Here is a 26,685-nt window from a genome sequence, read left to right on the forward strand (position 1 = left end):
CGTACGCCTACATTTGGAAATGACAGAGAGCAAAGGAGAGTAGTTAACAGTGTTATCACAAGTTTGGCAACACAGTATCATAATTAAATTCAGTATAACTAATACATGTCATGTTTGTGAGGGAAAAAAACAACAGCTGTACCAATTTACCTGCGACTCCATGCACAGAGCAGGCCTGAGATCCTTTACAGTTGAGTTGTAGGTGACTATGTCCTGGCGCCGCAGGGCTAATGAGGTCTGCATCAAGGCTATACTTAAGCTACTCCTGGTAGTGTTGAAACTAGGACAGAGTTAACACTACATGTATGTGTCTGCAGTTTGAAAAATGATTGTGCACAGAGATGATAGGCCATTGTGTACCGGTGTCTGTTTGCCAATGTCTTCTTGAAGTTCTGAGTGTCATGGGGAAAATCTCAACTGCATTTCCTGGATTCTTTGCGTCCTCTCTCCTGGCTTCCGTCTCAAAACTCATTGGTATAGAAGCTCAGAAGGAAGAGACCTCTTACCTTCTCGTCCAATGGGTTTTGAGAAAGAGGCGAGAAGAGACGTGAAGAATCTAGGATATGTACGTGGATGTACTCTGCACGTGGAACTAGCTGGAGCTCAGCAGCATTGTCGTTGCTTGGTGGTTTGATGCGACTGCTCATCGCTCTCATTCTCATTTTGGCTTTGTTTGGGTACATTGTCAAAGCCAGTTTCTGATATCCATCGTGGCAGTGGCAGATTAACTGGTTTCCAGCTAGCTAAGTAGGCTAAGGCTAATAACACTAACACTTTTTAAAGGTAGCTATGAAGCTAACTAAACTCTGTGGTGGTTGGACGTGAGGCAGAGTTGAGTGAAGCTGCTTCAACTGTAAACTTGACCCTGCCTTTGTAAATCCAAATCAAATATTACATCTTGCATGTAACTAATTTGTTCTATCAATAACACTCAATCTGATTGTATACAATCTACAATAATGAATAATTGAGTAATAAGTGCTGAGTGAAAGTGAGTACATTTTACTTTTAGGTCACCTTTGAGTAAATTGTACTTAATTTGTTTAGCAAGATGTACTGTTAGGTTTTACTGTGCGGTTACATTCCAATGTCCACACTATAATACAGTGGTGGAAAAAGTACCCAATTGTCATTCTTGAGTAAAGTAAAAGATACCTTAATATAAAATTACTCAAGTAAAAGTGAAAGTCACCCAGTAAAATACTACCTGAGTAAAAGTCTCAAAGTATTCGGTTTGAAATATACTTAAGTATCAAAAATAGATGTAATTGCTAAAATATACTTAAGTATCAAAAGTAAAAGCAAATGTATGAATAATTACAAATTCCTTATATTAAGCAAACCAGACAGCACAATTTTCTTGTTTTTTAAATTTACGGATAGCCAGGGGTACACTCCAACACTCCGACATAATTTACAAATGAAGCATTTGTGTTTAGTGAGTTCGTCAGATCAGAGGCAGTACGGATGACCAGGGATGTTCTCTTGATAAATGTGTGAATTGGACCATTTTGTGTTCTGATAAGCATTCAAAATGGAACGAGTACTTTTGGGTGTATGGAAAATGTAAAATGTACATTATTTTCTTTAGGAATGTAGTGAAATAAAAGTAAAAGTTGTCAAAAAAAGATAGTAAAGATAACCCGAAAAACGCCTTAAGTAGTACTTTAAAGTATTTTTTACTTAAGTACTTTACACCACTGCTAGAATACAACTTAGAGTGCATGCCAAATACAATGTTTCCTTCTTAGTAGAATGCAAGTGTGAATAATGGAATGGAGTTTGAGAGTTGAGCTACAGTATGTTTATGCTTGTTATTGATGTTTTGCTGCTTCTTTGTTGGTGGGAAGGCTGGATAAGTCAGGAGGACACTTGAAGTGAAATTAGAGCACGTTGGGAGGAAGTTCATATAGCCATATAGTTTTGTGATTAAGGTTGAAATTTGAGATTGAGATTTAGATTAGATTTGTAGTCTGTAACAAGGCATGGATGTGGATGTTTTGAGGTCAAGTGGACCAGTTGAATTGACCCACAGACAGAGTTTGAACACAATGACCAACACTTTCATTGTTTCACTAAGTGTACAGTTCTACAAATCATAACCAGCCAATCGTGATATCATTCATTCGAAGTAGTATGGAAGGAGAGCAAAATGTAATGTGCTAATATCTGGTGATCCATAACAGTTGTTTGTACTATGTGTACACCATTTTTGTGTTATGTTTCATTTGTCATGCATTGTGGAATAAGGATTAAGCATTGTAAATAAGGACTGTCGTTTTCTGCTCCTGACAATTGCTTTCATAGTGTCTTACAAAAGGTAGCACTGAGGTGGCAGCACTCGGCTCTCTTGAGTCCGGTTCAAACATTTCCCAGAAGCATCCAAAGGAAAGTAAGCCTTATAAAATGGAAATTCTGAGGCCATTCACAGAGTGCCAGACAAGATTAACCAAAAAACAAAAACGGTGTCCATCTGAATACATCCAGATCTGAGGAAAGAGCGAGTCCAAACAGCTATCACAGACACAGACACACCCCCTCACTCACTCACTCACTCACTCACTCACTCACTCACTCACTCACTCACTCACTCACTCACTCACTCTTCACTCACTCACTATTCTGGTTAGAGACAGTTAATTTCTCAGAACAAGAATAGACTGACGAGTTTCAGAAGAAAGGTCTTTGTTTCTGGCCATTTAGAGCCTGTAATCGGACCCACAAATGCTGATGCTCCAGATACTCAACTAGTCTAAGAAGGCCAGTTTTATGGTTTATTTCAAACTTCTTCAGGCTAGGGTCCTTTTTTCTGAATTTCCGCCTGACTGATGTGCCCAAAGTAAACTGTCTGTTACTCAGGCCCAGAAGCCAGGATATGCATATAATTGGTATCATTGGATGAGACTATAACACAATTGATATGGTAGGAGAAAATCCAAAGAAAAACCAACCAACATTTTTTTTTTAGGTCCCAGGCTCTTATAATGGAAAGCTATGGGTTCTATGTAATTCCAGCTCCCAGATTGCAATTCCTATGGCTTCCACTAGATATCCACAGTCTTTGTTCAAGGTTTCAGGCTTGTTTCTTCCAAAACGAGGAAGAAATTGGCATTTTGGTACAAAGAGTCACAGTAAAAATCAGTCTGTGGGCGTGCGAGGAAGAGGATGCGCACTTGCTAATTTTACTTTAGTGGTAGCTTTTTGGATTAATTTGTCTGCATGTTGAACGAGTGGATTACTGAAATCGATGGTGCCAACTAAACAGACTTTTTGGGATATAAAGAAGGATTTTATCTAACAAAACGACCATTCATGTTGTAGCTGGGCCCCTTGGGATTGCAAACAAATTATTATTTAAATCGCTATATGTGATTTTATGAATCCTGTGCTGGTTGAAAAATATGTTGATGTGGGGCGCCGTCCTCAAACAATCGCATGGTATTCTTTCGCAGTAAAGCCTATTGTAAATCGGACAATGCAGTTTGATTAACAAGAATGTAAGCTTTTAACCGATATAAGATACTTATATGTTCATAAATGTTTAATATTACAATTATTTATTTGAATTGCGCGCCCTCCAATTTCACCGGATGTTGTCGACAGGTGTCCCTCTATCGGGACGCCTAGCCTTTTAATCAGCACAACAGTTTTCAGCTGCTCTAATATAATTTCAAAAGGGTTTTCTAATGATCAACTAGCCTTTCAAAATTATAACCTTGGGTTAGCTAACACAAAGTGCCATTGGAACACAGGAGTGATCGTTGCTGATAATGGGCCTCTGTATGCCTATGTAGATATTCCGTAAAAAAATGTGCCTTTTCTAGCTACAATAGTCATTTACAATTTTAACAATGTCTACACTGTATTTCTGATCAATTTGATATTATTTCAATGGACAAAAAATAGCCTTTCTTTAAAAAACAAGGACATTTCTAAGTGACCCCGAACTTTTGAACGTTAGTGTACATGTAGGTAGAGATAAAGTGTCTATGCATGGATAATAAACAGAGTGCAGCAGCAGCGTAAAAATGGGGGTGGGATAGGGAAAATGCAAATAGTCCGGGTAGCCATTTGATTAGCTGTTCAGGAGTCTTATGGTTTGGCGGTAGAAGCTGTAAGGATCCACCTCTTTTTTGAAATTTTTGCCTAAAATGACATACCCAAATCTAACGGCCAGTAGCTCGGGACCGGAAGCAAGGATATGCATATTCTTCATACATTTTGAAAGGAAACTCCATGAAGTTTGTGGAAATGTTAAATTAATGGAGGAGAATATAACACATTAGATCTGGTAAAAGATAGTACAAAAAAACGCAACTGTATATCCATTCTGCCATGCCTTTCTAAAATCTTCGAAAGTCAAGTTAACAAACAGATCACCGACCATTTCGAATCCCACCATACCTTCTCCACTATGCAATCTGGTTTCCGAGCTGGTCACGGGTGCACTTCAGACACGCTCAAGGTCCTAAACGATATCATAAGCGCCATCGATAAAAGACAGTACTGTAAGGCCGTCTTCATCGACCTGGCCAAGGCTTTCGACTCAATCACTGCGTTCTTGTCGGCAGACTCAACCGCTTTGGTTTCTCAAATGACTGCCTACTTCTCAGATAGAGTTCAGTGTATCAAATCAGAGGGCCTGTTGTCTGGACTTCTGGCAGTCTCTATGGGGTGCCACAGGGTTAAATCCTCGGGCCGACTCTTTTCTCTGTATACATCAATGATGTCGCTCTTGCTGCTGGTGATTCTCTGATCCACCTCTACGCAGACGACACCATTCCGTATACATCTGGCCCTTCTTTGGACACTGTGTTAACCTGTCTGGGAACGGGGTTGGCCAACAGCCAATGAATTGCAGGGCGCCAAATTCAATCAACAGAAATCTCATAATTCAAATTTCTCAAACATACAAGTATTAGACCCATTTTAAAGATAAACTTCTCGTTAATCCAACCACAGTGTCCGATTTCAAAAAGGCTTTTCGGCGAAAGCACAACATATCATTATGTTAGGTCAGCAACTAGTCACAGAAAGCATACAGCCATTTTCCAACCAAAGAGAGGAGTCACAAAAAGCAGAAATAGAGATAAAATGAATCACTAACCTTTGATATTCTTCATCAGATGACACTCCCGGGACAACATGTTACACAATGCATGTATGTTTTGTTCGATCAAGTTCATATTTATATCCAAAAACCTCAGTTTACATTTGGCTTTGCCTCCAAAACATCCCGTGAATTTGCACAAAGCCACATCAATTTACAGAAATACTCATAATAAACTTTGATAAAAGATACAAGTATTATGCACAGAATTATAGATATACTTCTCCATAATGCAACCAATTTGTCAGATTTCAAAAAAGCTTTACAGAAAAAGCAAACCATGCAATAATCTGAGTACGGCGCTCAGAGACCAAAACAAGCCAAACATATACCCGCCAGAAAAAGCAAACCATGCAATAATCTGAGTACGGAATCAACAGAAGTCAGAAATAGAATTATAAATATTCACTTACCTTTGATGAACTTCATCAGAATGCACTCCCAGGAATCCCAGTTCCACAATAAATATTTTTTTAGTTCGATAAAGTCCATCATTTATGTCCAAATGCCTCCTTGTTGTTCGCGCCTTGAGTTCACAAATCCAAATTTATGATGCGGGATCACTAGGTCCAGACGAAATGTCAAAAAGTTCCGTTACAGTCCGTAGAAACATGTCAAACGATGTATAGAATCAATCTTTAGGATATTTTTAACATAAATCTTCAATAATATTCCAACCGGAGAATTCCTTTGTCTTTAGAATTGCAATAGAACACAGGTCGCTCTCACGTGAATGCGCGTGGTCAGCTCATGCCACTCTGGCAGACCTCTGACTCATTCAGCTCCCATTCCTCTCCTTTACAGTAGAAGCATCAAACAAGGTTCTAAATACGGTTGACATCTAGTGGAAGCCTTAGGAAGTGCAATATGACCCCATAGACACTGTATATTCGATAGGCGATGAGTTGAAAAACTACAAACCTCAGATTCCCACTTCCTGGTTGGATTTTTCTCACGTTTTTGACTGTCATATGAGTTCTGTTATACTCATAGACATCATTCAAGCAGTTTTAGAAACTTGTGTTTTCTATCCAAATCTACTAATAATATGCATATATTATCAACTGGTCCTGAGTAGCAGGCCGTTTACTCTGGGCACGCTTTTCATCCAAATGTGAAAATGCTGCCCCCTTGTCCCAAACAGGTATTAACAAACCTCCAAACGAGCTTCAATGCCATACAGCACTCCTTCCGTGGCCTCCAACTGCTTTTAAATGCTAGTAAATCTAAATGCATGCTCTTCAACCGATTGTTGCCTGTACCCACCCGCCCGACTAGCATCACTACTCTGGACGGTTCTGACTTGGAATATGTGCACAACTACAAATACCTAGGTGTTTGGTTATACTGTAAACTCTTCTTCCAGACTCACATTACGCATCTCCAATCCAAAATTAAATCTAGAATCGGCTTCCTATTTCGCAACAAAGCCTCCTTCACTCATGCTGCTAAACATACCCTCGTAAAACTGACAATCCTACCAATCCTTGACTTCGGTGATGTCATTTACAAATTAGCCTCCAACACTCAACAAATTGGATGTAGTCTATCACAGTGCCATCCATTTTGTTACCAAAGCCCTATATACTACCCACCACTGTGACCTGTATGCTCTCGTTGGCTGGCCCTCGCTACATATTGTTTGCCAAACCCACTGGCTCCAGGTCATCTATAAGTCTTTAATAGGTAAATCCCCACCTTATCTCAGCTCATCATAGCAACATCCACACGTAGCACATGCTCCAGCAGGTATATTTCACTGGTGATCCACAAAGCCAACACCTTGTTTGGCCGCCTTTCCTTCCAGTTCTCTGCTGCCAATGACTGGAACTAATTGCAAAAATCACTGAAGCTGGAGACTTATCTCCCTCTCTATATCCCCCTTTCTCCCTCTTTCTAAGCATCAGCTTTCAGAGCAGCTTACCGATCACTGCACCTGTACACACCCAACTACCTCATCCCCATTTTCTTTTTTTGTTGTTGCTCTTTTGCACCCCAGTATCTCTACTTGCAGATTATCATCTGCACATCTATCACTCTCGTGTTAATGCTAAATTGTAATTATTTTGCCTCTATGGCCTATTTATTGCCTTACCTCTGTAATCTTACTACATTTGCACGCACTGTACATACAGTTTTTTCTATTGTGTTATTGACTGTACGTTTGTTTATCCCATGTTTAACTCTGTGTTGTTGTTTTTGTCGCACTGCTTTGCTTTATCTTGGCCAGGTCGCAGTTGTAAATGAGAACTTGTTCTCAGCTGGCCTACCTGGTTAAATAAAGGTGAAATATATATATATATTTTTAAACAGACACTGTTGAGGAAGAGAATTGTCTTTCCAGACCCACGTGTGTTTGTCAACAGCTGAAAATCAGATGTGGGGATGCGTTGCTCCGTATGGTGGGTATCAACAGCGATTGCGCATTAGATGATGCCTGTTGATATTTGGTGCTTAATGTATATGGTTTTACTAAATAGTACATTCTAAATCGTATAGTGTGCCATTGTTCTTTTCTCAAATCATTAATAAAACAAAATACATTACTGTTATTGTGTCATGAACACACATCAAATGTGGTTTTGACATTTTTAATACATGTTAATTAATGTTTTTGATACAGAAAAAATTGTAATCGAGCACAATTCGGTCAGGTTTTGTTTTCCATTGGAAATACAAGTTCAATGATTACATTTTCCGCCTACCACTGACTGAAAATCAAGCTCATTTGTCTTTAATTTGACCAGTTTTATCTTACACAGTGGAAGTAATAGCTGAGGCTTTAAGCATATAGCACATGAGTAGCTGTAATCTCTTGATAGATGTTAAAATATAGTTCATGTTGAGTGTGTTATTTTTTACGATGTTAACAGTCTCGTAGCAGTCTCTCTCTCTCTGCCTCTCTCCCCCGCCCCTCTTTCTGCAAGCTCGTTCTGTGTGCTCTGAGCTCGGCTGGGCTTTGGCTTCAATTCAGTATCCCCCCTCTACCCCTCTCCCCTCATTCACCCTCCACTGTCCTACTCCACCTCTCCACTGTGCTTTCCCGACCAACCCCCCCTAGAAAACAGCTCCTCAGTTTTCCCCCTTTACCAACCCTCTTTCACCCTTCCTCACCTCACCCCCTTGTTTATCTATCTCTCTCTTTCTCTCTTGCTCTCTCTTGCTCTCTCTTTCTCTCTCACTCACAGACACACACTCTACTACCCCCCCGACCCCTCCCCCATCATCTGTTCTTCCCCCCTCGGCCCGGGGCAGCAGGTCCAGTCTCTGTGACACAGATGCACACAGTTGCTCTGGGCGCTCGACATGGGAACAAAGCATTGGCGGGGCCGAGTGGGCCCGTCTGTTAGAGAGAGAGAAAGAGAGTGAGAGTGTGTGTCTGTATGTGTGGGTTGGTGCTCCCCTGAAAATATAAGCAGATAACAGAAGAGAGCAGAGGAGGAAATACACTCTCTGTCCTCTCTGGTTTAAGATACATCGTTTTATTCTAATTCCTAAACTGTTGAATAGTTGAGGTCCAATATACATCATTCCACCTCTACTAGCTGCCAGAACTCCCAAATTTCCGGCATTGTGATCTTGGAAAATATTTCCATTCTGACTTATACTAATACACACACACACACACACACACACACACACACACACACACACACACACACACACACACACACACACACACACACACACACACACACACACACACACACACACACACCAACACACCATTTAAAAAGTGACCTTTGAAAGCAAGCCGTGATTCAGAATGAGCAATTCCTTTTAAAAGTGAATACATCTTAGAATCATTCACTTTCCCTGACACACTACCAATGGATATGCACTGGAATAGATTCAATAGAAAATACTTTCAGTTGCACAATGAATGGACTGGACTGCCCGTGTTCAGGACCAAATGAATGTTCTTACAATCAGTTTGTGTGTGTGTGTCTGTGAAATGGGGTTTAGCGTGGGTCCAAGGTCAGGGTTTTCCTCAGAGGCCTATCACCTCCTATTGATCCGCTATCATTCTGTCTGGCTGTGGCTCCCTGGCCCTTAGCCCTCTACACCAGCCGATTGGTTCAGTCATCACAGAACTGATAGCCATCAGGGAGTTAGGAGTGATGGAGGGTGGAAGAGGTGGGTGGGGGTGATGGGTGCAGGATTGGATGGAGGCTCCAGTTGCACACGCACGCACGCACGCACGCACACACACACACACACACACACACACACACACATCACACTCTCTCACTCTCTATTTCTCTCTCTGACAAACACTCTGACACACACACCCTTCTACCCCCTTCGTTTTTGGGGAGTAGAATTGGCGTCATTCTAGCCTGGTTCCTCTCTGGGGATATAAGGGGGTCATAGGACAGAGAGAGGGGGAAGGGGGTTGTAGATGCCTCAACACTCCACAGCCCATCTCAACCCCCACCCCAGCCCCCTCCCAGTCTCCCTCACACCTGGGATGGTAATTTAATTTCGGAGCAGATCAAATGGAAAGACGATCTTAATCTCCTCTCCTTTCCCCGTCTCCCCCTCTTTCCATCTCTCCCACACACAGAGCCGTATATTTTGCTGATGGAGGTCTGAGGTCTGCAACTAGACCTAGTCTGAAGATAGTAGCCATAACCATTGTGTGTACATAGCTGCTATTTTCCTTGTAAGGGAGGGCTCTAGAGTACGACCACTTAGTCGCATTTTGAGACCTTTCGACTTTGCCGTGCGAGTAAAAAAATGTATTGGTCGCATCGGTGAGAGCTGCAAATTCTAGCGGGTCACATCAATCAAAACATATTTTAGGAGTGGCTAAAACCATGATTTTGATGCGACCAACTCATGAGCCAGTGCCACCACCTGAAAATGTTAGTGGCACCAGGGCCACCAGGGGAAAATGTTTGTCTGGAGCCCCTAGTCTGGAGCCCTAGGTTCCTATTCCTTTCTGAACCATATTACTGTAGTTACATGGGTATAAGGGCAACTTAATGTAAAGCTTTATTACACATTTTACGTTAAAAGGTGTCAGGAAAAGGTTTCCTTTTTCTACTAAGCTAACATTTGGAATTGTTTTAAGATGGCCATACCATGGATTTCTAGCTATTTGGTTTTGAATTTTAGGACCCCTTTAGGTGGCAAATTGTTTTCATTTTTTATTATTTGATCAAATGTGACCCACCAACTTGATTTGGTCTTATATAACAACATTTAATTGGTGGTGTTTTTACATTGAACAAAAGTAGAGACTCAGAGCTAGAAAATGGTATATCATACACTGCAGATGAAGAACAACGGGAAAGTAATTCTGCTTTTGAAAGTTGATACACTTTTGGCAAAATGGTCCTTGGATATTTTGGTACACCTACTGGAGAGCTCTTCTTTGTCTACATCTTCTCAGCATTGTTCACACCCTATTAAACCTTAGCCCCACCCATCTCTTTAAGGATTCACATGTGAGGCCATGTGCTAGACAGAGTGAGTAAGGTAGTGTAGTAAACAACCAAAGATTTCGAAACATGGTGAAAGCAGTAGCAAAAGGTAGTAGTAAAAATACACTTTATCTAGTCCTTGGCCTATATCCTAATCTGATTTTGGTGCAGGTAACGTTGTTCTTCACATTACTTTCCCTGGTAAACACACACTATATCAAATAAAAACAACGTTTATTTGTCATATGCACAGGATACAGAAGGTGTAAATGGTACAGAGAAATGGTTACTTGCATAGTGGAGTCTTTTTCTTGTACATGTAGCTAGCTAGCTAAACAATAAACCATAATCGCAACCTATACTACTAGCAATACAAACTGATTGTCATAGTTTGCCACCATGCATACATCTGCAGGTAGCTTAAGCTAACTAGTATTACTATGCAGACCATTCACGTAACGTTAGCTAGCGAGCCAGACAGCTAATGTTAGCTAGCTAGCTAAGATTACGCTTTAAGGTAAAATGATATGATGTTTTTACGTTCTGTTGTATTTTATTTGACCTTTATTTAACCAGGTAAGACCCATTGAGGCTAAACACCTCTTTTGCTAGGGCAACCTGGCAAGACGGAGAACATGGAAATAGCAGCGTGTACATACAATATTACAAAAAAATACAAAGTGTCACAACTTAAAGACAACTGCAGCTATCGCAAACAGTGTCACCGATCAGATTCTTAAAAACAGGCAAAGACACTAACTCCCCTAACTTAAATATATTTTGAAGCCTGTTCCAGAATGAAGGGGCATTATGGGAAAAATATTGTTTCCCCATCTCAGTTCTAGCCTTAGGAACAGACAAGGACTACAGCGACTGTGAACAAAGACTGTATTGAGTGACTGATCTGGTCAGTAAGGAACAGAGATACAAAGGGAGTTTCCTATCAATGCTTTGTACACAAAAGTATACCAATGCTTTGTACACAAAAGTCTACCAGTGCTTTAGCCTCCTGGTGGAGAGAGGTCCATTGCACCATAGCATAGAAATCACAGTGATGGGTGAGTGATCTAGTATTTGTAATACATCTTAAATCACCATGATCCAGAGTTAAGGTACTTATTGAGGCATGCATATAGACAATATCACCATAATCCAGCACCAGAATCCAGCACTGATTAAAAAGTGCTTTGAACAAGATCCTTTCTGACTAACATTGAAAAGCAAGATTTGTTCCTAAAATAGAAACCCAATTTCAACTTCAGTTTCTTGGTCAAGTTATCAATGTGCTGTTTAAAATTCAGCTTTTCATCTAACCAAATCCCAAGATACTTATCGGGGACCCTTTCAATTTGCTGGCCTTTTACAGTTAAAATCTGCAAGTCACTCCATCTGTCTACATTCAGAGAAGAGGAAACCATACATTTTGTTTTCCTTGCATTAAGTTTCAATTCAAAAATCTGCTTTTGAATAACATCAAAAGCCAACTAAGTCCTGAAAAGCCTTCTCGATATTCGATGGAGATTTGCAGAGTCAACAGTCTTCCCTATATCATTTATATACAGTGTAAAAAGGATTGGACTTAAAATTGAGCCCTGGGGAACATCTTTCGTAAGCCTTTGAAACTCAGATTTTGTACCCTCCTGTGCTACACACTGTGTTCTGTCAGAAAGGTAGTTCTGGAACCAATCCAATGCATAAACACTTAAACCAACCTTTTTTAGTCAATACAACAGCAGGGCATGGTCAACGGTGTCGGACGGCCTTCGATAAGTCAATACAAAGAGAAACAGTGATTTCTCTTGTCCTGAGCACCTAGAATATCACCCACAACCCTCTTACTCAGTAATTGTACTTTGTTTGGCTCGCAAACACGACTGGAATTGAGATAAAACTGAGTTATAAAGAGTCTTTCAACTGTGAGTTCACCAGGTTTTCCAAAACTTTTGCCAGTGCAGACAGTTTAGATATGGGACGATAGTTATCCAAATGGCACGGATGTAAAGGCATGATGTAGGCTGCTTTCCAGACTTTTGGAATGGTATTACTCGCAAATTAAATATGTAATATATGAGTGAGAGGGGCAGCAATGATCTCTGCACAAATGTTTTGAATATGAGGGTTCAATTCATCCATGCCAGCCGCTTTCTTAATATCAATAGATTTGAGTGCCTTTACAACTTCTGGAAGCTCATTCTCGGCAAAATGAAATAGACGAGCCATAGGCCGGCATGTGGCAGTTTCATTCACAGCCTCATTCGAGATGTTAGGAAAGAGTTCATTATCAAATAAATGCCCAGCTTTAGCAAAATGCTAATTAAACATGTCAAGCAGTTTATTCTTGTTCATCACGTCCATTGAATTTGAGGTCAACTTCAGCGGAAGACCAGAGGAGTTTGTGTTAGCATTCATGGATTTAATGGTTTTCATACATTTTCATTAGGTTATTGAGGTTTGCCTTGGCGGATTCGTAATAGAAGCTAGATTGGCATTTCCGTATTAACCAGGTGCACTTATTTCTCACTGCTCTGAATAATTGCCATTCAGTTTGGGAATGACCATTTATGGCTTTGGCCCATTGTGTATTTCGTTTATGGATCAAATCAGATATTTCCCCTGTAAACCAGGGGTTGTGTCTACCTCTTATCCGGTACTTTTTGGGAGTGGCGTGTGTATCACAGACAGTAGAAAACATGGAATGAAAATAGGAGAATGCCTCTTCGAGGTCTGGAATAAGTGCAATCCTATCCAAGTTGCATGCATAAAGTTCATGCAGGAATGCCTGCTCACAGAGCTGCGTAAAATGTAGTTTGACTATGAACCGAGGGGGCACTTTGGGGATTTTAGCATCTCTAATGCAAGCAACTGCGCAATGATCACTTAAAATCATTACGGAAAATACCAACGGCCGAGTATTTATGCAGATTGTTAGTTAAAATTTCAATAAGTGTTGACTTAGAGGTGTCTTTTGGATTGAGTTGTGTGAGTGCATTTATGATTTCAGTAAAATTCGGGGTATTGCAGTCCTCTTATGTCCTCGTAGTTTGGAGATAACCAGTCCAAGTTTAAATCGCCCATAAGCACCATTTAATTTTTCCCCCAACCACACATCAGTTCATGCAGAGAATCCAGGGATTGTACTTTTGCAGACGGAGAACTACTTTTTCAGACGGAGGTCTATAACATCCTTTTAAATCGAAGTTCACAGCATTCGATAACTGCAATGCTAAAAACCGAGACTGTTTTTGTTTAGATAAAGACCTTAGTTCAGTAACCACATATCTGTCTTTAATATAAATGGCTATACCTCCACCCTTACTTCGTCGGTCACGTCGATAAACATTATAAACATCCAAGCCTATAGACTGATTTACCAGGTCTCCAACAGAATAAAGACATCTGGGTCAACAGTGTGAACCCAGACTTTTATCATGTCCATTTTCGGCATCAGACTCCTCACATTAATATGCATCAGTCCAAACCCTGATCTAGTTTTAAAATCATTTGGAGTCAGAAGTTCATCCATTGCCAATGGGCCTGGGTTTGGGTGTATGTTTCATAACACCAAAAGCAGAAAGAATAATAAAGCACCTTGATTTGTTGCTTCCCAAAATCTCTACACTTTGATTTTTTTAAATAATCCAAACTACAGTCACCTGATACAACAAACAGTTTTTAGCCAGACCAAACCCTGTAGATGAGAATGTTTTATGAGTATGACACAGTAGGAGTCAAATGGTAACACAATCAGACCCTTCTGAAAGATAAAAGCTGCTGTAACATCAAGATGTTCAGCTGTAGTCTACAGGTCTAGTAGAGTGTCTTAGTTAGAATGTCAGTGCGTTTGACAACGCGCCCAGTCGCCTTGCAGTGCTCTACCACACAGTGAGCCCAGTAGAATGGTCAATCACCGGCGACACGGCAACCTGGCTGGGGAATCCTGGGCTAGCAAGCCCAGCGCATCTAGACGTTATGTCACAGCGCAGATACCGACCTCTAGCTTCCACCACACAGCACAGCAAGGCAGTAGAGGAGTCAGAAGACTCTGATAGATTGGCGGAATACAGTTGAAAAACGGACCTTTGAGGACTATCCAAGGCTAATCAGCCCAACGTGTCTCGACAGTCAGTCAATGCGCAGATGTATCCTCTCTTGGCTTTCAGGGAGGGCACCACACCGGCACTGTCTCCTCGTGTAGAAAACAGCAGATGTCACTGCTTGGTTTACTAGCGATTTTAATGCTTTGATCCTGTAGGATTTTAGATTTTGCCTGTTGTTTAATGACAACTCCCGCAGCCTATAACTGTTTTGCTAAGTGATAAAACGTGTAACACTTAAAACAAATTAAGTGTGACAACTAGCTCAGTGGAACTGCCCTGCCTCCATCTTGAGTTCTGCCCTGTCGATATGTTCCATTGTCTTATGGAACATGCATGCTGTGATTTGATCGCACCCAGGGCAAGAGCCTCAAAATTCATCCTACAGCTCTTTCAAAAGAAAAGGGCACGTCATAACCATTTTCCAATGGTCCTGCTTTAGAGAAAGAATCACTCCATTAGCTCATTACGCAGCATTAACTCTCCCTCTCTGCTGTTCCTGGGTGGTCATTACATGGACCACCACTGGCCTGTTCTACCCATTGATTTCATGTGGGGAAGCTGCTCCCGGACTGTTCATTAGAGTAACTCAGTGTTTCCCAAACTTGGTCTTGGTGAACCCAAGGTAGTTTTTTTCTTTCCCTAGCACTACACAGCTGATTCAAATCATAAACTAATCGTCAAGCTTTGATTTTCCATAAGGGAGGGAGTTCCTAATATGGATGCCAATTCCCGTTTAATCAGTCCACTGGATCAGAGTGACCACTACTACCGGTCTGTGGAAATACTGTAGAGTATTAGACTACTGAATGAAACTGCATTCACGGTAAATAGTGCATGTTGTCTAAATCAGAAATTACATTTACATTTCAACCATTCTACAAAGATCGCCGGCACTACGGATTGAATCGAGCCCTTGACATTCCTATGAAAAACTACAGTTTTAGTTAAAGGTGGTGGTGTATGTCTGTGAGGTGGTCATTTGAAAGGAGAAAGAAAAAAAACCTGTCTCTCAACAGCCTCCTCTCCGCTCAAGTCGCTAGAGTGAGGCTCCACCCGTGGTTGCCATAGCAATGCTATCTGGGCCCACCAAGACCTAAAGCCCAAGGACAAACTGGACAACAATAAAATAGCTCTACACAGCCAGGAGTATCTGTGAGATTCAGACCTACACATATACACACACAGCTCAACAGCCAGGTGTAGCTGGTGGATTCAGATCTGCAGAGGATTTCTGCCTGCTGGATATCAAGTGTGAATCTCCCCTATTTACCTTTTTTCAAACAGGGAAGTCATATTGAGATTAAAGTCTCTTTTGCAAATGAGCCCCGCACAATACAAAAATGAACACATCAATAGGCAAGTATAGATAAACAAATGATTAAATACACATTAAGACTGCATTTATACACACACACACGAAAAATTCTATCTCACAAAGTGAAAATATCTCATGTTTACAAGGTAAACGTACCGCTTCAAAATCTGTTTGCATCCTGGCAGTTGAACTGCTTGCAGTAAGGATTGGTGAACATGAATACAAACTAAACTTGTTTGCAGATATGATATACTTGACGAATATTGAAAACTCAATGCCCCCTGTAACGGAGACGCAGGAGGTCAGGATGCAGGTGTAGTCGGTGAGTTTAATAGAAATGAACATGGAAAAATTCCCAAAATGTTTAATTAAAAAACAGGATTAGCATCTAACGTGAATCCAGGAAACAATACTACCTAATGGGTGATACAACGGAGATGAAGGGGAAGTAATCAGGGAGTGATGAAGTCCAGGTGTGCCTCGTGATGGGGTGCAGATGTGCGTAATGATCATTTGTGGAAAAAGTACCCAATTGTTATACTCGAGTAAAAGTAAAGATACCTTAATATAAAATGGCTCGGTTAAAAGTGAAAGTCACCCAGTAAAATACTACTTGAGTAAAAGTCTAAAAGTATTTGGTTTGAAATATACTTAATTATTAAAAGTAAATGGATTTGCTAAAATATACTTAAGTACCAAAAGTAAAAGTATAAATCATTTCAAATAACTTATAGTAAGCAAACCAGACTGTACAATTACATTTTTTTTATTTTTTATTCACGGATATCCAGGGGCACACTAATAATTTAGAAATGAAGCATTTGTGTTTTGTGAAGCCACCAGATCTGAGGCAGTAGGGATGACCAAGTACTTTGGGTGTCACGGAAAATGCATGAAGTAAAAAATCCATTATTTTCTTTAGGAATGTAGTGAAGTAAAAGTAAAAGTTGGCAAAAAAATCTATAGTAAAGTAAAGTACAGAAACAACAAAAAACTACTTAAGTACTACTTTAAAGTATTTTTACTTTTTACACCCCTGTTAATGATGGTTGCCAGGTGTGCGTAATGATGGGTTGCCGGGGTTGGTGGTTAGTATGTCGAGCACCGGAGTGGGAGTAGACATGACAGTGCTCCCCGGACGTGCGGCTCCAGGCGCATGATGACACTGGCCAGGGGAATGGGCCGGTCGGCGAAGGTGGAAATCTCGGATGATGTCGGGATCTAGAATGCCGACTACCGTACTCCTCCCATTCCACCAGGTACTAGAGCCGACCCCCACGAAGCTGGGAGTCCAGGAGGGATCTGACAGCATAGGAGGGGCTTCCCTCGTTGTCCAGGGGAGGTGGAGAGGTGTCGTGGGGGAGACGGCATCAGCCAGGGGACCAGGAACCACCAGCCTGAGGGAAACGTGAAAAGAGGATGAGATCCGGTAGTCAGTGGGAAGCTGTAATCGGTATGTTACTTCATTGACCCTCCGGAGGACTTTGAATGGCCCCACAAACCGGGGGCTCAGCTACGAGCATGGCAGGTGGACCAGCAGGTTCCTGGTGGAGCCTCAATGTGGTGGCAATCTGCATGCTCCTATTGGAGGCGGGTGGCGCGTTACAGCCTCACGTGGGCAGCATTCCAAACTTCCTCGGTGTGCCGGAACCACTCGTCCACCGCAGGGGCTTCGTTCTGGCTCGGGGTCCACGAGACCAGGGTCGGCTGGTACCCCAAGACACACTGGAAGGGAGACAGCCCGGTGGAGGAGTGAAAAAGTGAGTTCTGAGCGTATTCTGCCAAGGGAAGGAACCGGGCCCACTCCCCCTGATGGACCTGACAGTAACTCCTCAGGAATCTCTCCAGCTCCTGGTTGGTCCTCTCCACCTGCCCATTGGACTGAGGCCGGGACCCGGATGTGACGCTGACCGTGACATCCAGCTTCTCCATGAAGGCTTTCTATACTCACGATGTGAATTGGGGACCACGGTCTGAGACGATGTCCTCCGGAAGGCCAATGTGCCGGAAGACCTGCTGGAACAAGGGGCAATGATTCGGGAGGGTAGTATGGTGGGTGCACTCAGGAATCGTGGAGATGGGACAGGGCATCGCCTTTCATGTTCAGCGAACGTGGGCAGTATGACAGGGTGAAATTGAATCTGGATAAGAAAAGGGCCCACCTTGCTTGGCGCGGGTTCAGCCGCCACGCTGTCGGTATGTACTCCAGGTTCTGATGGTCGGTGAGGATGAGAAACAGGTCCGTGGCGCCCTTCAGCCAGTGTCTCCACTTCTTAAATGCCAACTTCAACTTCATCTATATATGGAAACAGGAAACAATACTACCTAATGGGTGATAAAGGGGAAGTCCGGGTGTGCCTTATGATGGGGCGCAGGTGTGCGAAATGATGGTTGCCAGGTATGGATAATGATGGTTGCCAGGTATGGATAATGATGGTTTGCCAGGACCGGTGGTTAGTAGACCGGCGACATTGAGCGCTGGAGCAGGCGAGTGGGAGTAGACGTGACACCCCCTTTCATACAAATATTTTCAGAATACTCTAAAATCTCCAGATATAAAATTTACTTGGGAAAAAATGAAATAATGGCAACAAGAAAAAAGGATATCTATAACCAATTATGTGAAACATCACAGCACAATTGAAATATATATAGCACATGGAAACCAATCGAGGGTGGTCTATGGGGATAGGTTGGATGGGCTGAGAGTGGCTGAGGGGTGAGATTAAAGAGCTTATGTTTGGTATTGTATTATTGTTATGTGACTGCTTTATATAAAAGTACCATGTATGTAAAATGTATATGTAGCAGAAATGCTATTCAAAAAATAGAAGGTATATGTCCTCTGAAAGAGAGGGGCGGTGGAGTGGTAAAAAAAAAAAAAGATGTCTCACGATCTACATAAATCTTTTAAGTGGACCACAAAAAATATGAAATACTTAGGATGCTTAATAAAATATAACTTTATTCCATTACTCAACAATATGAAAGCAGCTTTAATTAAACGGAATACTCTTCCCATAAATCATGCAGGTAGAATAAACCTCTTCCCAAACGTTTGTATATATTTTTGGTAATACCAATTACCCCATCTAAGGCATTCTTTAAAAAAAAGTATATTCAGTCATAACAGACTTTATGTGGGCAAATACATTTTCCTAAGTTTGAGGATTGTTTTAACCTTCCAGACTCGAATTGTATAAACTCGCTACCCAAGGCTTTTACCTGGGACGTAGTTAAATGCACTAAAGAGGAACAATGGGTACGTACATATTGAAGATGTGCATGCTCATTCCCAGAATCTTTTTACGTGTCTATTTTCAAAGGAAAAAGCCAAGGACATGAACAGCTTCCTAGTTAACAACACTACAACAATACGGAAGAAGATGAAACGTGTTCTACAATCACCAATATCTCTTCCTAGAAACACAACCTTCTGGAACAATCCTTGGACAGCTTTTCACAATTCACTGATAAATTGGTCCACATGGAAAACGAAAGGCATAGAAACCGTAAATGATTTGCTAACCGGAAATACATTTATTTCCATGACGGAATGAAAAAGTAATTTTGGACTGACCAATGTAGATAGTTTCAAATAAATGCAACTTACATGTCACAGAATTTAGATTTGAAATATTTTGGACATCAATCTCTAGGTTGTTGTTCGTAAGTATAAGTTTGTATGTATATGGAGTGATTATTAGGGGGTTAAATTTGAGTCCAATGTGTTCTTGGGTACTTTCAATGCTGCAGAATTTTTTTTGTACCTTTCCCCATATCTTTGCTTCGACACAATCCTGTCTCTGAGATCTACAGACAATTCCTTCGATCTTGTGACTTGGTTTTTGCGCTGACATGCACTGTCAACTGTGGCACCTTATATAGACAGGTGTGTGCCTTTCCAAATCATGTTCAATCAATTGAATTTACCACAGGTGGACTCCAATCAAGTTGTAGAAACATCTCAAGGTTGATCAATGGAAACAGGATGCACCTCAGCTGAATTTCGAGTCTCATAGCAAAGGGTCTGAATAGTTATGTAAATAAAGTATTTTTGTTTGTTATTTTCAATAAATTAAAAAAAAAAGTTTTCGATTTGCAGTTATGGGGTATTGTTTGTAGATTGATGAGGATTGTTTTTAAATAGATTTTAGAATAAGATTTTAACGTAGCAAAATGTGGAAAATTCAAGTGGTCTGAATACTTTCCGAATGGAGTGTATATATATATTTATTTATTGTCCTAATTCTATACCCATTCTTAAATGTTGAACACGTGATTGGAATATACAGAATTATATATGCAAAGAGATAATACATATATATGTAATCTGTTTGCATGTATATAATGCTGTATATTCCTAGCACGTGTTCAGCATTTATGAATGGGTATCGAATTAGGACAATAAAATATCAATATATATATAGTTCGAACCAGCCACAAAACCATGCTGAGCTAAAGCCTAGGCATTACTTCGGGGAGCTAATGCAAGTCTTCATTTCGCATGCAATGCTATTCATCACATACAAAGTCTGATTCCATGCCAGCTCTGTTATATGTGTGTGTTTGTGTACACATCAATGCGTGAATGTGATTATCCGACTATCCAGACACTTGTGGGTTAACTCAGCCAAGGATGGTCTCTGTCCTCACCAGAGTAGTTTTCGATGGGGTTCTGAGTGGAGACATGGTCACACATCCTGTTGCTGATGCCAGAAGTGGAGTGTAACAGAGATGTTTAGAGCATATTTGCTTTGCTTGCATTCCTCCATGTACTGCCTGCTAAAATAATAAAAAGGCTGGGTTACTTCAGGTCGGCCTTGGCCAAGGGAGACGGAACATGCATTGTTGTCATTGGCTCCTTCCGAGGAGCCATCTTAAAGGTACAGTACAGTGTCTTAAAGGTAGAGTCGTTCGAGCACTAAGGAGCTGCCCATATTATTGAATGAGTGTACTTTGTGTCCCTGTTACTGTGAGAGGAGTCTGTGGGGTAGAGGTTCAGATTCAGAATCACATAGGCAGTATTTTCTTTATACATTGTATTATGTTTTCACTTAGGACTTTAAAAGACAAACAAGATTGAATGACATTCAATAGCTTTCAATGCAGAAATTTCAGAGAAAATCCATTATAACATTGGTATCTGTACTCTAGTATTATTTGGAGAGTACATGTTGTTTCATGTGCTATTCTAGAGACAGCGAAAGTACTAAGCTGTCAATTTCAAAGGGCTGCATTAACATATAACGTCTCCTTAAGCAAATTGTCTCTCCAAGAACTGTAATGTACGACTCATTATCATGTTTTTAGAAGACGTAATGAACTGTGAGTGGGACATTCGATCAGGTCATTCATTATGCTCACGCACGCACGCACACACACACCATGCACTCACACACACTGCACACTGAATGTACAGGTTCACTGTAAGTCACTTTGGATAAAAGTGTCTGCTGAACAACTAGGGCCGGGATCCAATGTGATCACTGGTGAAATGCATTGCAACTATTATATGCAGCATTTACCGTGAATGAAATCTCCACAAACGTGGGAACATTGCTTTTAAAAACCCGCAAAACCTACTGTATAACCCGTGATCGGACTGAATCCCTGCCTAGGAAGCATTGGCTGGAAATCAGAGTCTGTGTGTGAAGGAGAGACCTGGGGCATTGTCAGTATGCATGAAACCAAAGAAAATGTTTGTTTCTCTAGCAATTTGCCTCTCCACCTGTACCCAGCCACACTATCAATGATCCAGAAAATCACCTGTAACGATCTCCGCTGTTCCCCAGACCTCATGGGTCAATAGTGGATTTGAAAAGTGTTTCAGTGTGTTGTTCTCTTCTTGCACTATCTTTTCCCCCAAAAAATGAAGAATCCCAAACCAACCTCTTGATAAAAACGTGTCCAGGGGAAGATTTTGCAGGCTAGAGAAACAACCCGATATTCAGATTACAAATACATATATTATTTTACACTGCCCCCTCCCGAACACAATCATTGGATTGCCTGCCTATGGACTTATAGGCAATGCTGACAAAGAAAGTGATGCACAAACAGCTCACTGTGTAAGCACTAAAGCCTTGCTCTACGATTCTCTCTTTCTTCCCCCATACCTGGTGTGATTGATGATATGCGAACAGATTTGCTAACAGTGATGTTTGGTTACAGGGACAAGTCACATCCATGTACGAGCAGAATATTAAGACAAGTCAGCTGGACGAGTCATTGTGTGCTCAAACATGGATGATTGCTTATACAGTATGGATCGGTATCTTTGTTACATTGTGTTTTACTCTATGACTTGGTGATTAGCTTGAAACATTCCCAATAGCATTTTTTGGCACATATATTGTAAATGGCTGTACTCGTTTGCCTTTGTGCAATGCAATCATGATCATTATATACTAAGTTGAGGAGTAGTTAACAAAACGGACCATGAAATAAAATGCAAATAAGACATGAGTGTTGAGACGGTCAAAAGTAGTCCACTATGTACGAATAGGGTGCTATTTGGGACACCTCCATTTGTATGGGTGTGTCAATATCAAATCAAATCAAGCTTTATTCATACGGCACATTTCAGACATGGAAGGCAACGCAATGTGCTTCACAGGAAAAAAAACAAAAAAAAAACAAGATAGAAATTAATCGGATCTCCATGGTTGTGCCATTGTGCTCTAGTTTTATGGGAATATAAATATGGTAATCATATGTCTATTGCACATTGATTAGTTGTAAACATACTGGAACACTCAGACAAGTGACGTCAGTGAACACAGTAGTTTCATACAAAATAAATGTGGCTTGTTTATACAGAGAGAGTGCGGTGCGTGTGTTCTTCGACGTGATTATTTCTTTGTGTACTGTATGTCGGTGTGTTTAAGTTTGTTTCTGTCAGCGCACATACAATACCTGTAATACCTGTAATATCTATTTGATTGTAAGCATGTGTATGTGTGTACAGTATTTGCTTGCGTATGTTTCTATGTGTAGTGTGACTTTCTGTGATTTTACGCAGTTTACTATTCTGTTAGTCAGCACCTCGACCAACTTTTTTGGGGTGTGCGTCAGCTCCAGCTTTTTACTTTATTTGTGTGTCAAAGTCAAACTAAGATGCTTAGTCATGGTTAAACTCAGCGTCCGTCTCACACCTCCTCCCCCTCCCTCTCTTCCTTCACAGACTGCCCGAGAACAGGATGTTAATGCTTGATGGAATGCCTGCAGTCCGAGTCAAAGCCGAGCCCCTGGAATCGGAACACGGGGTAAGAGAGCAGTTTTCCAAACAATTCCTATTTTTCCTTCCTCCTTTTTTTTCTTTCCTCCTATCGACAATAGCCCTATAATCACTCCTGGGGAGGAGGAAGAGCTCGAGATAGAGAGAGAGGAAGAGAAAGAGAGTTAGTGACAGAGAGGGAGGGAGGGAGTACAAGGCAAGAGAGTGCGGGGGCTCGGAGGAGTGGTCGTAGAGAGTGGTGGTGAGGAGGAGAGGAGAGGGCTAAGCAGCTGCGGTCAGAATGCATAAAGGACTTACAGTGAGGTTGCTTTAGCTAGCAGGGAATCCATGTTGGCAGGGGGGCAGAGTAACTACTTCAGGGAGAGACACAAGGAAAACTCCCAAAACTAAGTATCTTTCTCTCTCTCTCTTGCTTCTCTGTCTCTCCTGCCCTCTCTTTCCCCCTCTCGCTCTGCCTCTCTCCAATTCAAAATCAAAACACACATACACACACAGTCTCAGTCTATCCCTATAAGTCTCTTTCTCTCCTTAACTCGCTGTATGCTGGAATCTGTCTCTCTCAGTCCTCTGCCTAAAGCCAACCAACTCTGTCTTTCTATCTATACAAACACTCACTATCATCCCTCCACCTCTCCCTCCATCTCTCTCACGCGCCTACACACAGTCTCTCTCACCCTTCATTCTCTCCCACTATCCCCCACTCTCCCCCTCAGACATACTTCCAGCTCCAATCCTCTCTCAGTTCAATTCAAGACTGGCATGAAATGTAAGGACGTTTCTTCACAATTGGCAACAACTGCGACAAGAATTTTGTTTCAGGCATCGAACAATACGAGTCATAGTAGGATAAGAAGTGAAAAACAAAGAAAGCTCTCTCGCTCCCTCTCTCTCTCTGAGTCACGATTCTCTTAATACTCTTCCTGTAACACGATGCTCTTGCCCACCTGAGCATAGCTGCCCTCCAAACTGTCACCACAATATGCACAAAAAACGGACACTTTCATGGGTGTTTGGTATGTTTCATCCTTTGCTTTGCCCTTAATTTGCATAATTAGCTACCTTAGATGGGATGCATACTGTAGTGTAGTAAGTAAAGTGTAGGTCTTCTACCATTCCTCGCTGCAAAGCTGCCAGTTATGACGTAATTGCAATTAGTTTTGGCCACTGCGTGAAGTCTCTGTACTGTAACAGGAGTCCAAAGATATGCTATATTGTTGTTTAGTGCTCTTTAGTCAAAAAATCATCAGCTACAGACATGAAGTGGTCTTCTGCTGTGCAGAAGCTGTTGCTAGGTTACGATAGAGCTTTGTGTAGCTGTTACAGCTGTGTGTGTGTGCAGAGGAGTCCAGCCAGTGTTTTATTTTTAGTGATGGCTGTCACCATGATGAATAGTATATCAGTTATCAATAACTTGTTGATTCTAATGCGTTTTGTAATTGGAGATGTGATGTCTGCGACAGGGTGGGCTCATTTCTGAATTGAGTTGGGTTCTTTCATTCCAATACAAGTGTCCAATTTGAATTGAATTAGAATGAAAGGAAATATAATTTATGCTGAGCAAAAATGTAAACAAGTAAAGTGTTGGTCCCGTGTTTCATGAGCTGAAATAAAAGATCCCAGAAATGTTCTACTCGCATATTTCTCTCAAATTTTGAGCACAAATTTGTTTACATCCTTGTTTGTGAGAATGTTTCCTTTGCCAAGATAATCCATCCACCTGACAGGTGTGGCATATCAAGAGATTGATTAAACAGCATATCATTACACAGGTGCACCTTGTGCTGGGGACAATAAAGGCCACTCTAAAAATGTGCAGTTTTGTCATACATCACAATGCCACAGATGTCCCAAGTTTTGAGGGAGAATGCAATTGGCATGCTGACTGCAGGAATATCTACCAGAGCTGTTGCAAGAGAAGTAAATGTTCATAACATTTCTCTACCATAAGCCGTCTGAGACCAGCCATCCGGACAGCTGATGAAACTATGGGTTTGCACAACAGATGTATTGTCATAAACCGTCTCAGGGAAGCTCATCTGCATGTTTGTGGTTATAGTATGGGCAGGCATAAGTTTGAGACAACGAACACACTTGTATTTTATCAAAGGCAATTTGAATGCACAGAGATACGGGGACGAGATCATGAGGCCCATTGTCGTGCCATTGTCCGCCGCCATCATCTCATGTTTCAGCATTATAATGGATGGCCCCATGTCACAAGGATCTGTACACAATTCCTGGAAGCTAAAAATGTCCCAGTTCTTCCATGGCCTGCATACTCACGTGTCACCCACTGAGCATGTTTGGGATGCTCTGGATATACGTAAATTTCAGCGTGTTCCAGTTCCTGCCAATATGCAGCAACTTCGAACAGCCCTTGAAGAGGAGTGGGACAACATTCCACAGGCCACAATCAACATTTGGATAACGTGTGAAATCCTTGATAATGTATGTGATATCAACAGAGATGTATTTTCTGGTTGATTTAAATATTGACTGGCTTCATCCAGAAAAGGCTTCAAACTGTAACCAGTACCTGCAACCTGGTTCAGGTCATCAGTCAACTTACCAGGGTAGTTAGAAACAGCACAGGAATTAAATCATCAACATGTATTGATCACATCTTTACCAATGCTACAGAAATGTGCTTGAAAGCAGTATCCAGATCCATCGGATGAAGTGATCACAATATAGTAGCCATATCTAGGAAAACCAAAGTTCCAAAGGTTGGACCTAATATAGTGTTTAAGAGGTCATACAATACGTTTTGTAGTGATTCCTATGTTGTTGATGTAAAGAATATTTGTTGGGTCGTGGTGTGTAATGAAGAGCAAACAGACGTTGCACTTGACACATTTATGAAATTGCTGTAAAAACTTTTAAATCTCCGTGGATTGATGAGGAATTTAAACATTTTATGGTTGAGAGAAATGGGGGAAAAGAAATGGCAAATAAGTCTGGCTGCACAATCGATTGGCAAACATACTGCAAATTGAGAGATCATGTGACTAAACTGAAAAAAAAGCTTTGAAGCACCTTCAATGAAATTTTGGGAAAAAAGGCAAACTCAGCTCCATCATTCATTGAATCACATGGCTCATTCATTAAAAAAACGACTTATGTTGCCAAGTAATTTTATGTTTTTTTCATTGGCAAGATTAGCAAACTTTGGCATGACATGCCAGCAACAAACGCTGCATTACACATCCAAGTATATCTGACCAAATTACGAAAGACAAGAATTGTAATTTTGAATTCTGTAAAGTGAGTGTGGAAGAGGTGAAACAATTATTTTTGTCTGTCAACACTGACAAACCACCGGAGTCTGGAAACTTGGATGGAAAATTACTGAGGTTAACCTTTTACGGGGGCAGCCCGACACCGGTACACTTATGACAACATCCAGCTCAAAGTGCACGGCGCGAAATTCAAAATCTATTTTTTTTAAATATTTAACTTTCACACATTAACAAGTCCAAGACGCCAGATGAAAG

At 41.1% G+C, this 26,685-nt stretch overlaps 1 protein-coding gene across 1 annotated transcript in view; it reads left to right on the forward strand.

Annotated features, from left to right (window-relative positions):
* The window catches only part of klf12b (Kruppel like factor 12b), a 153,012-nt gene that overhangs the window by 36,350 nt on the left and 89,977 nt on the right, over nucleotides 1-26,685 (forward strand). Inside the window, exon 2 of the mRNA XM_055870925.1 lies at nucleotides 23,138-23,219. Coding sequence (XP_055726900.1) covers nucleotides 23,154-23,219 — 66 coding nt within the window. The 5' untranslated portion in view covers nucleotides 23,138-23,153. The remainder of the gene's footprint in view (nucleotides 1-23,137; nucleotides 23,220-26,685) is intronic.

The sequence above is a fragment of the Salvelinus fontinalis genome, chromosome 19, assembly GCF_029448725.1.
Source record: "Salvelinus fontinalis isolate EN_2023a chromosome 19, ASM2944872v1, whole genome shotgun sequence".
NCBI lineage: Eukaryota > Metazoa > Chordata > Actinopteri > Salmoniformes > Salmonidae > Salvelinus > Salvelinus fontinalis.